At 35.4% G+C, this 17,158-nt stretch overlaps 1 protein-coding gene across 1 annotated transcript; it reads left to right on the forward strand.

The window, feature by feature from the left end:
* The first annotated feature begins 1,460 nt into the window (after positions 1 to 1,460).
* LOC139707135 (olfactory receptor 10D3-like) lies at positions 1,461 to 9,430 on the forward strand. Its single transcript, XM_071617187.1, has 2 exons — positions 1,461 to 2,360; positions 9,413 to 9,430. The coding sequence occupies exons 1-2, from the start codon at positions 1,461 to 1,463 to the stop codon at positions 9,428 to 9,430; spliced, it is 918 nt and encodes a 305-aa protein (XP_071473288.1).
* The last annotated feature ends 7,728 nt before the right edge of the window (positions 9,431 to 17,158 follow it).

Below are 17,158 nucleotides of genomic sequence, written 5' to 3' on the forward strand. Positions count from 1 at the left end.
TATTACCTATTTACTACAAAAACGGAAGCATTGCATATTCATTATCTCAGTCCTCACAAAGATCCCATGAAGCAGGAAGTACCCAGCTTTCTTTTTAGCAAATGAAGCTAAGTTGCTGGAGGCCTGAGAGGAAGCAAAGGTAGAGTCAGTAAAAATCAGTTTCATGTACCTCCAGGGAAAGCTCTTCAAGAGATGGTACTTTATTTTGCTTTTCTATTTCTAGCAAACAAATAGATAATAAATGTGTTTGATATTAAATTTGACTGCCATGGCCCAGACTCAATGTAAATAGCATTTTGTGCTGAAATAGAGACTTCCTGTCCATATCTTTGCTGGGATTTCAATGGATTCAAACCCCTTTGATAGAACCAGCCTCACACAGGCCTGGCAGCAATAGTCTGAGCAGCAATAGTCTGAGCAGACCCCACCTCCTTCACCTCTTCATTATTTCACCAATTACTCTTACTGAAATTTTATCCATGACATAAGACTTTATTCTTACCAAAATTTAAATAATGAAGGAAAAGCTAACAGAGCAGAAACCTAAAAAGTGGTATTAATAGATTTATTAGATTATTCCTTGAGTACAAATCCTGTTCACAGCTGAGGAAACTTAGCTATATCTTGTGGAAATATAGAAACAGTAAGATAAAATGAGATGAAAATAAAATCCCAGAAATTTAGGATTCAAAAAATATAATTCAGGTTGTTTCTCAAGTTTATCTAGTGCATGTATTAACTAATACACTCAATAGTAGGCATGCTTTTGAAATTGCCATTGTTTGGCCTATACTATGTAGAGAAAAACTCACTGAGCACAGAATGTTTAGTGGTGTGCTGTGGTTATTCTGTCACCCCTGCAATGTCTTCTTCCAGACCCAGATCTCTTTTCCAGGGGTGTGAGTGGGTTGTAATTATGAGTTGTGTGTTCCTGTTTGAATACAAATGATGGAGAATATAGACTACTGATGAAAGTAAAATACGTAGTAGGTTGCAACATTCCTGCTTGGGTTCAAACTTTAATGTTCACATATTTGGGTCATTGCCTATTTACAAACAAACTATGGCTTGACTGATTGTAAAATGACATTGTACCTGTAACAAATACCTGTAACAAACTTTTCTTGGGGAAGGTAGATGGCTCTGAAATACACCAGTGTGTTTGATGATCAACCAGATCAGGAGAAAGTAAATAAATTGCAGATAAGTTTTGATTACTGTAAGATATTTGCTAACTATAAATTACTGTTTCCTCACTTAACAGGAAGAAACTGAGGCCAAATTTGACACATAATTTAACTACAAGTCTAGATTAATTACTGGTCTCTTTCCCTCCTCAGCCTTCTTGCTGGCACCCACTGCCTGAGGAAGAAATCACTCTATGGGGAGGGTGTTCTCAGATCCTCCAGGTCTTAGATCATGATTATTGCTTTGCTTCCAGGCCTCCCTGGTGCCCAAGCATGAACAACTACACCTCTGTGAAGGAGTTCATCCTGTTGGGACTTCCTCACACTGAAGGGCTGGAGAACATGATCTTTGTCCTGTTTCTGGCCTTCTATCTCTTCGCCTTGCTGGGGAACCTGCTCATCTTTGTCACCATTCTGGCTTCATCCAGTCTGCACACCCCCATGTACTTCTTCCTGGGAAACCTGTCTGTGTTTGACATCTTCTTCCCTTCTGTGAACTCCCCCAAGATGATGGTCTCCCTGGCAGGGCGAATCCGCACCATCTCTTACCAGGGCTGTGCCTCCCAGGTCTTCTTCTACCACACTCTGGGTGGCACTGAGTGTTTCCTGTACACAGTGATGGCCTACGACCGCTTTGTGGCCATTTGTCACCCCATGCACTACACTGTCATCATGAACCACAGGGTGTGCACCAGCCTGACAGTGTGCACATGGCTGGGGGGCTGTGTGCACGGGAGCATCCTCACGTTTCTCATCTTTAAGTTGCCCTACTGTGGGCCCAATGAGGTGGACAGCTTTTTCTGTGACATTCCAGTGGTGCTGTCCCTGGCCTGTGCAGACACTTCTCTAGCACAGATGGTGAGTTTCACCAACATAGGTGTGGTTGCCCTGGTGTGTTTTCTTCTTATCCTCCTTTCTTACACCCGCATTGTTCTCTCTATATTGAGAATCCGTTCCTCTGAAGGCAGGCGCAGAGCGTTCTCCACCTGCAGTGCCCACCTGACCTCTATCCTCTTGTTCTATGGACCTGTGATTCTTGTCTATCTCAGACCTGCTTCCAGCCCCTGGCTGGATTCTGTGGTTCAGGTGTTAAACAATGTCATCACTCCTTCCCTCAATCCTTTGATTTATTCCTTGAGAAACAAGGATGTGAAAGTGGCTCTGAGGAAGATGGTATCTTGGGTATGAGACACAAGAGCAATGCCTCTCTGATGTTCTTTGGGTGAGTTTTTCAGATCTACTCCTTTTATACCAGGATTATTGCCAAATAACAAACAGGGCACAGTCACTATCTCTCATTTTTTGAGAATTGCAACACTCACATCATCTGAATTTAGTGGACTTGGGCACACATTTATACCTTCAAAGAAGCTTCTTCCTGTTAACCTAACATTTCCTCTTTTTATAATTTGCCAAAACAACATATCTCTTCTGCTCTGCACTCTGTATTTGATGGAATTCTGCTTTGATTGTTTATCATTAAAATTGCAAGTGTCTAGAGGCCATGGCCTGCTTATTCCTCCATGTCTTTCTTCCTTCCTCTCCAAATTTATGGCTTTTTCTGTTCTTCAACAGTGTCCCTTTGGCTATTCTATAAATCTAGGTTTTAGAGTTGACAAGGTTGAAATTTGTAAGAAGACTACACATTTTAGCAAATATAAGTTTATACTGTCTACTGAGATAAAAACAACCTCATTGAGAACAAAAAAGAATTATGTTTCTATGGATCCTTTAGGATTGCAATCCTTCCAAGAGACACCAAATTGAAGTAGCCTGGAAAACATGTTTCAAAATATTACAGAATGGTGGCTGTTTTTATAGCTTTAAGAGAAAGTCTGTTGGAAGTCATATGCATTGTTTGTCAAGATTTGTGTTGGATGTGTCAAGCGCACACTGCCTTATAAGAAAAGCATCAAGAGGTCTCAGGAAGCATGGGAGCTGTTTCACACACTATCCTCAGTCCAGTTTACCAGGTCAGCATGAACCACAGTGGCTTTGTGCAGAGACAGTTCTATTCAAAGTTTCAGCCATGGTTGTGCCTGGAGCTTGGTTTAACAAGGTGTCCCAACTCCATTTTACGTTCTCCAAGTCAACCTGTTTCACGTTTCTACCATGACAGCACACAGTTTAGAACCTCTCTGGCTTTTACCAAGGTCATCAGAGAATTATGTGCTGAATTTTATTCATTGTGTTTCAAGGGAGAAGCTGGTCACTGATCTATTTGTATAAAATGGGAAAATAGATTTTTAAAATCCATTTGGAAAGACTTTTAGAACCAAAGATTTGTATCCTGGGCAGGCACTCCTTATTTCCTGAAAATCTAACATGTGTCTAGTTAATTAAAGTTAAGTCATTATTGTAGTTTCTAAAATTGCCATGATGCCTTTATGGGCAACTCTATTGTCTTTGTTGAAAGTTCTTGAATCCCCTGCACCATCTATTGTATTATAGTATATTCTGTTATACTGCAACATATCAATTCAAACCTTGCCAACTTAAAGCAAAATTATTCATTATCTTAGGCTTGGATGGTCAAGAACACTGAAATTTTCACTACCATTTTCATAATATCTTCTCTTAACATCCCTCTCCAAGATAGTCCCTTTCTTCTCTTAGTTGATTGTTCTATTGCTTAATCATTTCATCAGCATGACATGGAAATTGTGATACCTTTATTATCATTTCAAATTATTCTTTGATTCTTAAATTATTATTCAACATTGAAAACACTGACTTTTCTAGAACATAGTTAAGTCTGACATCTATTTAGATTCATCCACTCCAATTCTTAGAACAAGAGGTAATGTGGAAAACCTGCTTATTAGGTATACAACAGTGTTAAAAGTAATTAACACGTATTGATTAAATTAATCAAAGTTTTAAGAGGTATACTCTATGATATATTCATTTTATAGCTGAAGAGAATAAAAACAGAAAATAATCACATCTGAACCTATACTGAAATATTTATTCTTTCTTCTAGTATCCTGCTTTGTAAAAAGAACTAAAAAATCATAAATTCTATATAATTCTCACATCTAATTTTCTCCATATCATTCATTGTTATATTAATTTGCATATGTAAACTAATGCAATCTGCAGCACATCTCTTTTAGTAGGTATGATTTCTCCCCATAATTATATATGGAAGAATTAAGATACATATGGAAAATTGTCTGATGATACAGAATATATATAGGAAAGCAAAATAGATAACATTCACAGAAATAGGCAATGATTGAAAAATAATAACTTCAACACTTTGTACCATATATATATATATATATATATATATATATATATATATATCCATTCATTCATAAGTCTTTGATTCCTCATTTAACTTAAAATTCTAGTGTTAGAAGGAATCTTGGTAGAATGTTTGTGAAATGACCCATGCAAAGACTAAACTGGCAAAAGCATTTAGAGCGCCATCTGTGTGTGATATAAATCAAGCTTGTATTTGCAGTTACCTGATTTACTACCATAGTTGATAATATCACCACATTGGCTTTCATAAACAACATCTGTTATCTTATATGAAGGTTCTTGGATCCCCTGCACCATCTATATATGACATTGTATTAGATATTTATTGTAATGCGACAAATTCCTCCAAAACTTGGCAGTGTGGAACAAAATGATTTATTATCTTAGACTATGTCTGATGGTTAATCATACTAGTATAATTTAGTTAGTTATTCTTAGCTGGGACTTAGAGGGTTGCAGTCACTCTGTCAGCCAGGGCAACAGCCATCTAACATAAAGTCTCCTTGCAAGATGCCTCAGTACTGGGCCATAAGCAGGAGGCTTTAGTCCCTCATTGCATAGGGACTGTGGGCTCACTTGGTCCAGCTGAAGCCCACCGAATAGCTTAGGAGGGTGTGGTGACCGAGTCGAAAAGAGACCTTCGGAGATCAGTTTCAGAGAACTAGATCCACTTTATTATTGCGTGGGCAAACCTTTTATGCATAGCCTGTTACTGGGCAAATTATCTGAGGGCCATAATAATCCAATGAGCTAACAACACCCTTAGGAGTAGCAACTAATGGGCTAATAGGTCAGCAACAAAAAGCAAAAGGGAAGGAACATGCTGTGCACCTGAGGGAGGCCAGGTTATCATGATGATGGGGCTGAGTGTGGTTAGTGTTCCAAACACAATATCCAGATTCAGTGTGCTGAACCCTGAGGGCCCCTCACATAGTCAACACAGGCTGCTTTCCAACTCACGGGCCCAACAAGGGGCCTCTACATATAACCACTTACATCTTCTCACACCATGGCAGCTGATTACCTCACAGTAAGTGATATAAGGAAGGGTCTCAACAGAAGCTTGCCGAACCTTTTATGACCTATTCTCCATAATCACATGCAGTCATTTCAGCTTTTATTTTCTCTTCATTAGAAGGAGTCAATAAATCCAGCCCATACTCAGTGGTAGAGAAATTAGGCTCCATCATTTGAATTGAGTGTCATTAAATTATCAAGACATTTCTAACCATACCGATTGTCACATTATTTAATCATATTTTTATTGGAATACTATGTGTGTTACAAATTATTTTTTTTGCTAAAGATACATCCTGTACTACTCATTACTTTACCACCTGGTTTTCCTTAGAGTGTTCACTATATTACTCTGCCTTTTTGAGAACTATGTATATTTGAGACTTTCACCTGATTGTCTACCAGATGTTATTATCACCACATTTTCTTTTATGGGGAACATTGTTTTCCTTTTTGAAAGTTCTTGGATTTTCTGTGCCATATATGTATGGTATAGTATTAGATATCTAAAAGTCCTCTAAAACTTGGTACCTTAGAAGAAAATTATTCATTGTCTTACTCTGTCTCTGGTGGTCAAGAATACTGAATTGGTCTCTGCCATTTCTATTGCACCTTCTCTAAACATTCTGTTCCAGGACAATCCCTGTCTTCTCTTAGTTGATAGATTTTATGGCTTAAATTACTTCATCATCATGAAACAGAGACTGTGATGCTTCTATCATAATTTTGGATTGTTTGATGATTCATAAATCATTATTCAACATTTTAGACACTGTCCTAGAACACAGTTAAGTCAGAAAGGCTTAGCCATTAGAATAATATCAGATATTTACTGACAGGCACAGTACTATCCAAATAGGACATAGTAGTGAATAAGATAGACGTGGTCTTTATACTTAGTGGATAAAACATATTTGATGATTTAGGCAAGTAATAAATTTTCTTTTTCTTTTTTAAAAGTTTTATTTTTTTTAATTTTTAACCATACAATTTATTTTTATTTTTTTTAGTCATACATGACAGCAGAATGTATTTTGACATATAATACATACATGGGATGTACATACATCAATCATATTGTCTATTCTATTCTGCTGCCCTTCCTATCCTCCCTACTCCTGCTCTTCTCGCCCATCATTTCTCTCTATCCAATCTAATGTGACACAATTTTTTTTCTTTTTCTCATTACAACATCATATATGTATTCTGTATAACGATGAGGGTCTCCTTCCATCTTCCGTGCAACTCCCCTTCTCCCTCTTTTTCCCTCCCACCTCTCTTCCCTATTTAGTGGTAGTCTTCTTCTCATGCTCTTCCTCCCTATCCCATTTTGAGTCATCCCCCTTATATCAGAGAAGACATTCGGCATTTGTTTTTTAGGGATTTGCTAACTTCACTTAGCATAATCTGCTCTAATGCCATCCATTTGCCTGCAAATGCCATGATCTTGTTATTTTTTAGTGCTGAGTAATATTCCATTGTGTATAAATGCCACATTTTTTAAATCCATTCATCTATTGAAGGGCATCTAGGTTGGTTCCACATTCTAGCTATTGTGAATTGTGCTGCTATAAACATTGATGTGGCTGTGTCCCTGTAGTATGCTCTTTTTAGGTCTTTTGGGTATAGTCCAAGAAGGGGAATAGCTGGGTCAAATGGTGGTTCAATTCCCAGCTTTCCAAGGAATCTCCATACTACTTTCCAAATTGGCTGCACCAATACGCAGTCCTACCAGCAAAGTATGAGTGTACATTTTCCCCCGCATCTTTGCCAGCACTTATTGTTGTTTGACTTCATAATGGCTGCCATTCTTATTGAAGTGAGATGGTTTCTTAGAGTAGTTTTCATTTGCATTTCTCTGATTGCTAGAGATGGTGAGCATTTTTTCGTGTATTTGTTGATTGATTGTATATCCTCTTCTGAGAAGTTTCTGTTCAAGTCCTTGGCCCATTTGTTGATTGGGTTATTTGCTTTTTTGTTGTTTAACTTTTTGAGTTCTTTGTATACTCTAGAAATTAGAGCTCTATCTGATGTTTGAGGGGTAAAAATTTGTTCCCAGGATGTAGGCTCCCTATTCACCTCACATATTATTTCTCTTGCTGAGAAAAAACTAAAAAAAAGTTTGATTCTTGGTTTTAACTCTTGTGCTATAGGTGTCTTATTAAGAAATTTGGGGCCTGCCCCCACGTGATGAAGATTAGGGCCAACTTTTTTTTTTTTCACAAATAACAGAATTTCCTTTTTATTTAAAGTTTAAATTGTATTCCATTGTATTTATATTCAGTCATCTGTTATTGGACAGTTAGGTTGATTCTGTATCATCTAAGTGCATAGGAGTCTATTAGATATACTACTAGATATCCATTAGACATACAGACTTCAATACCTTGGACAAATACCCAGTAGTAGATTGCTGGTTCATAAAGTAGTTCTACTTTTAAATTTTTGAGGAACCTCCATATTGTTTTTCATAACAGCTGCACTAATATATTTTCCTGCCAATAATGTGCAAGCATTCTCTTTGTAGTACATCCTATCAAATACTTATTATTGGTCATCTTTCCATTAAAGCCATTTCCAACAGGTGTAAGGTGATAGTGGTTTTAGTTTGCAATTCTTTGTTGATTAGTGATGCTGAATATTTTTTTACATACCTGTGGCCATTTGTTTGCCTTTCTTTGAGAAATCTTCATTTTGAATATTTATACCAAACTGGCTTTATCTCTTTTCATCTTTGATAGATTTTGTTATAGTTAGTGAATATTTATTTTTTCCCAAGACATTTAAGATGCATATGTCTCATAGAAAGGTTAATACCATCACCTCTTTACATGCAGAATCTAAACATTTTGAAGTTTTTTTTTTTGTTTTTATTTAAATATGACAGTGGAATTCATTACAATTCTTATTACACATATAGAATACAATTTTTCATATCTCTGGCTGTATACAAAATATATTCAATTCTTATTACACATATAGAATACAATTTTTCATATCTCTGGCTGTATACAAAATATATTCACACCAATTCATGTCTTCATACATGTACTTTGGTTAATAATTATCATCACATTCCACCATCATTTCTAACCCCATGCCCCCTCCCTTCCCCTCCAACCTCTCTGCCCTATCTAGAGTTCATCTATTCCTCCTTTGCTCCCTCTCCCTATTTCACTATGAATCAGCCTCCCTATATCAAAGAAAACATTTGACATTTGGTTTTCGGGAATTGGCTAACTTCACTTAGCATTATCTTCTCTAACTCTATCCATTTACCTGCGAATTCCATAACTTTGTTCTCTTTTATTGCTGAGTGATATTCCATTGTGTGTATATGCTACATTTTTTTATCCATTCATCTATTGAAGGGCATCTAGGTTGGTTCCACAGTTTAGCTACTGTGAATTGTGCTGCTATAAACATTGATTTGGCTGTGTCCCTGTAGTATGCTGTTTTTAAGTCCTTTGGGTATAGACCAAGGAGAGGGATAGCTGGGTCAAATGATGGTTCCATTCACAATTTTCCAAGCAATCATGAAATTCATATTTTCCTGTTTCTCTGGATAATCCCATGACCATGTTTTTATTTTCCTCATACATTTGATATAGTGAAGCATACACTGTCTGGATTGTTTTTCCTTTTTCTACATTTTTTAAATTTCTATATTATAATTGTACATAATTATGGGATTTGTTATTACATATGCATATATGCATACAATATAACAATATAATTTGGCCAATATTACTCCTATTACTTCCTACCCATGTCTTACTACCCCCTGGTCCCTCTGCTTTACTGATCTTCCTTTGATTGACTTGAGATCCCCACCCCCATCTTTCCTTTCCTTTTTCTTAACTTTCAAATACGAAAGAGAACATATGACCTTTGAACTTCTGAGTTTGGCTTATTCTGCTTAACATAATGGTCTCAAGTTTCATTCACTTTCCTAAAAATGACATAATTTATTTTTCTTTATTGTTAAATAAAATTATGTATATGTATACCACATTTGTATGTATACCACATATTCTTTATCCATTCATCTCTTGATGGGATTATTTTATTTTTTTTATTTTATTTTTTTTTTAATTTTTTATTGTTGGCTGTTCAAAACATTACATAGTACTTGATATATCATATTTCACAATTTGATTCAAGTGGGTTATGAGCTCCCATTTTTACCCCATATACAGATTGCAGAATCACATCAGTTACACATCCATTGATTTACATATTGCCATACTAGTGTCTGTTGTATTCTGCTGCCTTTCCTATCCTCTACTATCCCCCCTCCCCTCCCCTCCCCTCTTCTCTCTCTGCCCCCTCTACTGACATTCGTTTGTCCCCCTTGTATTATTTTTCCCCTTCCCCTCACTTCCTCTTGTATGTACTTTTGTATAACTCTGAGGGTCTCCTTCCATTTCCATGCATTTTCCCTTCTCTCTCCCTTTCCCTCCCACCTCTCATCCCTGTTTAATGTTAATCTTCTTCTCATGCTCTTCGACCCTACTCTGTTCTTAGTTACTCTCCTTATATCAAAGAAGACATTTGGCATTTGTTTTTTAGGGATTGGCTAGCTTCACTTAGCATAATCTGCTCTAATGCCATCCATTTCCCTGTAAATTCTATGATTTTGTCATTTTTTAATGCAGAGTAATACTCCATTGTGTATAAATGCCACATTTTTTTTATCCATTCATCCATTGAAGGGCATCTAGGTTGGTTCCACAGTCTAGCTATTGTGAATTGTGCTGCTATGAACATCAATGTAGCAGTGTTAGGGCCAACTTTATCTTCTGTTAGACGCAGAGTCTCTGGTCTGATTCCTAGCTCCTTGATCCATTTTGAGTTGACTTTTGTGCATGGTGAGAGAAAGGGATTCAATTTCATTTTGTTGCATATGGATTTCCAGTTCTCCCAGCACCATTTGTTGAAGATGCTATCCTTTCTCCATTGCATGGTTTTAGAACCTTTGTCTAATATAAGGTAGTTGTAATTTTGTGGATTTGTCTCTGTGTCCTTTATTCTGTACCTTGGTCTACCAGCCTGTTTTGGTGCCAGTACCATGCTGTTTTTGTTACTATTGCTCTATAGTATAGTTTAAAATCTGGAATCGCGATACCACCAATTTCACTCTTCCTGCTTAGAATTACTTTAGCTATTCTGGGTCTCTTGTTTTTCTAGATGAATTTCATGATTGCTTTTTCTATTTCTGCAAGGAATGTCATTGGGATTTTGATGGGAATTGCATTGAATCTGTAAAGTGCTTTTGGTAGTATGGCCATCTTAATAATATTAATTCTACCAATCCATGAGCACGGTAAATCCTTCCATCTTCTAAGGTCTTCTTCTATTTCTTTCTTCAGGGTTCTGTAGTTTTCATTGTATATCTCTTTCACCTCTTTTGTTAAGTTGATTCCCAGGTTTTTTTTTTTTTTTGAGGATATTATAAATGGAGTAGTTGTCCTCATTTCCATTTCAGAGAATTTGTCACTGATATACAGGAATGCCGTTGATTTATTGGTATTGATTTTATATCCTGCCATTTTGCTGAATTCATTTACTAGTTCTAGAAGTTTCTTGGTTGAATTTTTTGGGTCTGCTAGGTATAGGATCATGTCATCGGCAAATAGTGCTAATTTAAGTTCTTCTTTTCCTATATTTATGCCTTTAATTTCTTTCGTCTGTCTAATTGCTCTGGCTAGTGTTTCAAGAACTATGTTGAATAGAAGTGATGAGAGAGGGCATCCCTGTCTTGTTCCAGATTTTAAAGGGAATGCCTTCAATTTTTCTCCATTTAGAATGATGCTGGCTTGAGGCTTAGCGTATATAGCTTTTACAAAGTTGAGGTAATTTCCTGTTATCCCTAATTTTTCTAGAGTTTTGAACATAAAGGGATGCTGTATTTTGTTGAATGCTTTTTCAGCATCTATCGAGATGATCATATGGTTCTTATCTTTAAGTCTATTGATGTGGTGAATTACATTTATTGATTTCTGTATATTGAACCAGCCTTGCATCCCAGGGATGAATCCCACTTGGTCATGGTGCACGATCTTTTTAATATGTTTTTGTATCCGATTTGCCAGAATTTTATTGAGGATTTTTGCATCTAAATTCATTAGGGATATTGGTCTGAAGTTTTCTTTCTTTGAAGTGTCTTTATCTGGTTTTGAAATCAGGGTGATGTTGGCCTCATAGAATGAATTTGGAAATACTCCCTCTTTTTCTATCTCCTGAAATAGATTGTAGAGTATTGGTATTAGTTCTTCTTTAAAGTTCTTGTAAAACTCTGCTGTATATCCGTCTGGTCCTGGGCTTTTCTTGGTTGGTAGTCTTTTGATGGCTTCTTCTATTTCCTCACTTGATATTGGTCTGTTTAGGTTGTGTATATCATCCTGACTCAATCTGGGTAGCTCATATGCCTCAAGGAATTTATGGAAGGCAAGTAATAAATTTTCCACATGCGATGGGGATAAAGACTTGGAAGAAAAATAGAAGAGGGGGATGGGAAAATGTAGGTTGAGATAACAGCAACAATGCCACGCATGGAAGGGACCTACAAATCTGGTCAAAAGAGGAAACCCAAAGTGCTCATCTGGAGACAAAGTATGTTGCAAATATTATTCCATTTTTGCCTCTGTAATGTCAAAAAGGGCTAAGTTAAAACACTTTTATTCCTCCCATTGTCACTATGAAATTAATTGAAATGAAAAATTTGAAATGAATTTAAGTGACACTGTAAAAAATGAATTCTGATGACTGTCTTTCTAAGTAATTTAAAATACTTCATTATAGCACAGGGACCAATTTCTTATTTCCTAGGAAAGGACAGATTTCTATTGCCAGAAATTTCACTGTAATGAATTCATTATTTTTAAAAAAGTAAAATTGAACATAATTTTAATGCATGACCTACTTTTCCAACTAGTCTGCAACCTTTTGATGTCAAAGGTATGAAGAAAATATCTTCCTTGCTTTAAGAAACTTCATTCAGTATTCTTTGCATTGTTCATACTTCTGCGAATCTGCCCTGAACTTTAAAAATCTATTCCTATCAAACCAGTGAAAGAGCCAGTGGCAATTGACTCTGGATCAGGATTGAGAAAAAAAAAATTCTATTTATCTCAGGAAGACTTAGCTCTATTTTATGTCTCGAGGGATGGGCAGGTCATAGCTTCCTGCGTGACTGTTGGGCTAGCTCTGGCCCCTTCAACCACAGCCCTATGTCAGCCCAATTCAATCAAACATCATGAGACCCATTAAGTCAGCTCACTATCACTTAAAATATCCACAAATTTCTATTATATGCTTTTTTCCCCCTGAAATGCTAAAAATTTGATCTATTTCTTATTTCTTCAGGATTGCCAACCTTCAGTATTATCTTCAATTTACTGATGTTTGAGGGGATAACAAGTAACACTCTTATATTTTTTCTCATGTCTGGGGACAGTAGGATAAAACCAATGGTGTCAGACTTTTTGAAAATAACAATTTAATACTGATAACTAAGTTTCTATAATTACTAAATTAGAACATGTAGTTTAGACCTGGCACTAACTATGACATTTTCCCCAGAGAATGCATTTGTTTCCTTTTTGTAGTTTCCTGAATCCTCCTCAGAGATTTTAGTGTAGATTTTATTTTGGCTCATATCTCCAAATGGGTGATGTAGCCCACTGTGGTTATGTCAGGCTTGTCAGTTTCTAAGCCACATGAGAGCATGATAGTTTATTATAAACAAGCAAGATGGGCATCAGGGACCCATGTGAAGTGAATACACGTGTAGGTTAGGAAGGATCCAAAATTCCCACACAGTGGTAGCTGCCATTTCAATAAAATATTTCTATTCTTAGTGAGTGGTAGTTAAAATAACTAACATCTGGGGAAAAAAACTAGTTTTTTCCACCCAAGTGTGCTGCATATATAAATCTCTGTATTGGATTGACCCAATGAACTATAGAAAGAGTCCCTTTGAAACACTAAGTAGTGAGAGTAAATAGATAAATGACAGAATTAGATGTCTGCAGGAGTCATTCAACAACATAGTTTGATTTTATGAGGCTTACCATGGATATGAGAAAGAAGATATTATGATCTTTTTAACAAGTCTTAACAAATAATTACAGCCTTTGGTAGTAGAACAAATCAGGAAATACACACAAAGGTTTGTATATGAATATTCATAGGAATATTGAAAATATTTTAAAAACTGGAAACATTCCATATGTCCATTATTTGGTGAAAAGATAAACATAATGTTGTGTTGTTATGAGTGAAATATTACACAGAAATAAAAAAAGAACAAATTATTTTTATATTCTATAGCATGGATATACCTCAACAATATCATGGTAAATGAAACAGCCATATTTGACAAGCAAAACATTATGTTTTTTCATTCAAATGAATGACAATTGTATATACACCAAAAGAAAATTAGTGCTTTGCTGGTAATGGAAGTAGTACTGAAAACTGGTTGCAAATGGACCCCTGGAAATTTGGGGGATGAAGGAAATGTTTGAGATTGTAGTAATGCTTGTACAATGCTATGAATGTTCTGAAACAATTGAATTTCACACTTAGAACTGGCCTGTAAATTTTACCTTCATAAAGCTGCTGAATAGTAAAAAGGAAGTAGACTTTTTACAAATAGAAAGTGTATATTTCATGTCTAGTGGAGAGGAAATAGCAAATGTCCGGCAGATCAACCTGTTGAAAGCTATACTGACACAGTGAGGAAAAGTGGGTTAAATCATTGTAGAAGGAGACTTGTGGTTATAACCATCCAGTTCACTCTGCTTTATGTGATAATAACCAAGCATTCCCCTAAGAAAGTGTTTTGCTTAAAATGTAAAATTATCCCATTTACAAAAGACTATGCTGAACCTTTAACACATGCATTCTAACAAATATGATATTACATTTCTTCTTGTAAATCTATATACAAATATATTCAAAGTTTTGTGTGAAACAAATCTTTTGATAGTAATGTCCCAAGAACCTGATTTGTCCATCTAACAAATACAATATATATCTCTATGGGTACTTTTTAAAGGAATGAATGATTTGTAAAGTTTAGAAACATATTTATAATAATGAATGCAATTTGGGGCTGTATGCTACTTATAATTTTATATTATTTCTTGAGGTTGTGCTGAAAACATAAGTTATAGGAAATTGAAAGGAAATGTTTTATAAAACAATGTACAGATATATGGTTGCTAATGCTGTTTTCTAGCATATGTGTATGTAATAGAAATGGTTACAAATAATTCCTGGAATTACTGAGATGCAAAGTAAAGTGTCTATTTATAATAGGAAATTTTTTAAAAAGATGATTGGGGAGCACTGCTAATTAACATTCTTTCCATGTTGGGCTGATTTTCCTTCTGATTTTTATAGTGACTCAGAAGAAGAAAGTGAGATGATAAACTGAAACTAAGTAATTAATTCATTTCTATTTTATTTTCCACAATTCATGCATGGAGCTGTTTAATATAAGACACAATATAAAATAATTCACTTTGACTAGATGAAGATGATAACAAATTTGAGGTCTTGAAATGCTTCTAAACTTAAGCCAATGATTTGGGGGCCAAGAGGCAACAGGAGCAAAATTAAAATCTTAGCTATGGTGCAGGAAATAGAAATATTCATGCAATGGAAAATTGTTCATCAAAAACAATAAGGCAAAATATGTGCTCTGTACATGCAATTACAGAGAAATTTCAAAACATTATGCATGGTGAAAGAAGCCAGAAAGTAAGAGAGAACAGATATTTTACAATTCTATTTAACATAGATGTCCGAATGAACAAATATATACAGAAAGGAAATAGGTTAATAATCATCTAGAGCTGGTAGTGCTAATGGGCCAGATTACAAATAGGCATAAAGTTTCTTATTAATCTGAGGGAAATGTAACAAAATTATATTGTGGTGAGAGCTGTATAGCTCTGTAAATAAATATTCTCTACAAATACTCCCTGTAAACATAAATTCATTGAATTGTACACTTAAAATTGTAAGTTTTATGATGTATGAATTATGTTACATGAGTTATACAGTTCACATAGGACTCAATTCATTAAGTGTCCAATTCAACATTTTTAGTATATTTTTAGATATGTATATCATCAACAAAGCCAGTGTTAGAACATTTTCATCATGACAGAAATAATTCCTGTACCCTCTTGTGTCACCTTCCTCTTCTCCCATGACCTTCATCCTAAAACACTTACCTACTTTCTGTGTCTGTAGACTGGCCTGTTCTACCATTTCATCAAAATAGGATCACATTATATATGAGTTATATCACAAAAAGTAGTTTCACAAATAATAATCACTGTTAGTCAAAAAAGTTAAGTTTTTATAATGATCCACCCCATGCTTTCTTTTTTAAAATTCTTACTTCTTATTTATTTGGTTAGGAGCATTAGCTTTCTTTTTTTTTTAAATGGCACATATTAATTATACATAATGGTGAGTTTATTGTGATATATATATATATATATATATATATATATATATATATATATATATATACAAAAAAAAACCCATAAGTTAATCAAACTTGCTCCCCAACAATCTTCCACCCTTCCTTCTTGCCTCCTTATTTCTCTTCTATACCCTTTATTTTCTTTCTTTTTTTTTTAATGATCCTTCTCTCTGAATCTTGCTTATTTTGCTCAGAATTATGGTCTCTAAGTCAATCCATTTTTTTCCTTCCTTCTCTCTCTCCCTCCCTCTCTCCTTTCCTCTTTCCTTTATTTCTACCTTTTTTTTGTACTAGGAAGTGAACCCAGGGGTGCTTAACCACCAAGGCACATCCCCAGCCCTTTTAAAATATTTTATTTAGAGTCAGGATCTCATTAAGTTGTTGCTGAGGCTGGCTTTGAACTTATGATTCTACTGCCTCAGCCTCCTGAGCTGCTGGGATTGCAGGTGTGTGCCTTATATACTACTTTCTTTATTCAATTATCTGTTGACAGACACCTGGGCTGATTCCCTATTGTAGTTAGTGGAAATTGTGCTGCGATAAAGATGAGAAGCAGCTATTTCTCAGGTATGAGGCTTTTAATTTCTTTGGATAATTACCTAGGAGAGGTATAGCTGGATCATACTATAATTCTGTTTTAAATTTTTTAAGGAACTCCATTCCTGGTTTCTGTAATGGCTGTACTAACTTACATTGCAAACAACCATGTACAAGTGTTCCTTTCCTTACACATCCTCACCAGCATTTATCAGTATTTGTGTTCTTGGTAACTTCCATTTCAACTGGAGCGAGAGAGAATCTCAGAGTACTTTTGATTTGCCTTATCCTCATGGCTAAAGATGTTGAACATTTTTTTAATAGATGTTTGCCATTTGTACTACTTCTTGTGAGAGAGCCTTTTCATTCCATTTGATTATTTACTGATTGGATTATTTGTACATTCTTTTTAAAAAATATTTATTTTTAAAGTGTAGTTGGACACAATACCTTTATTTTATTTACTTATTTTTATGTGGTGCTGAGAATTGAACCCAGGGCCTCACATTTGCTAAAGTGCTCCACCACTGAGCCATAGCCCCAGTCCCTTCCTATGTTGATTTTAAAAATTTCTTTATATATTCTGGATGTTAATTTTTTTTGTCAGAAGAGTAGCTGGCAAAGATTTTCTCTCATTCTG

Source organism: Marmota flaviventris, chromosome 9 (genome assembly GCF_047511675.1).
Source record: "Marmota flaviventris isolate mMarFla1 chromosome 9, mMarFla1.hap1, whole genome shotgun sequence".
Classification (NCBI taxonomy): Eukaryota; Metazoa; Chordata; class Mammalia; order Rodentia; family Sciuridae; genus Marmota; species Marmota flaviventris.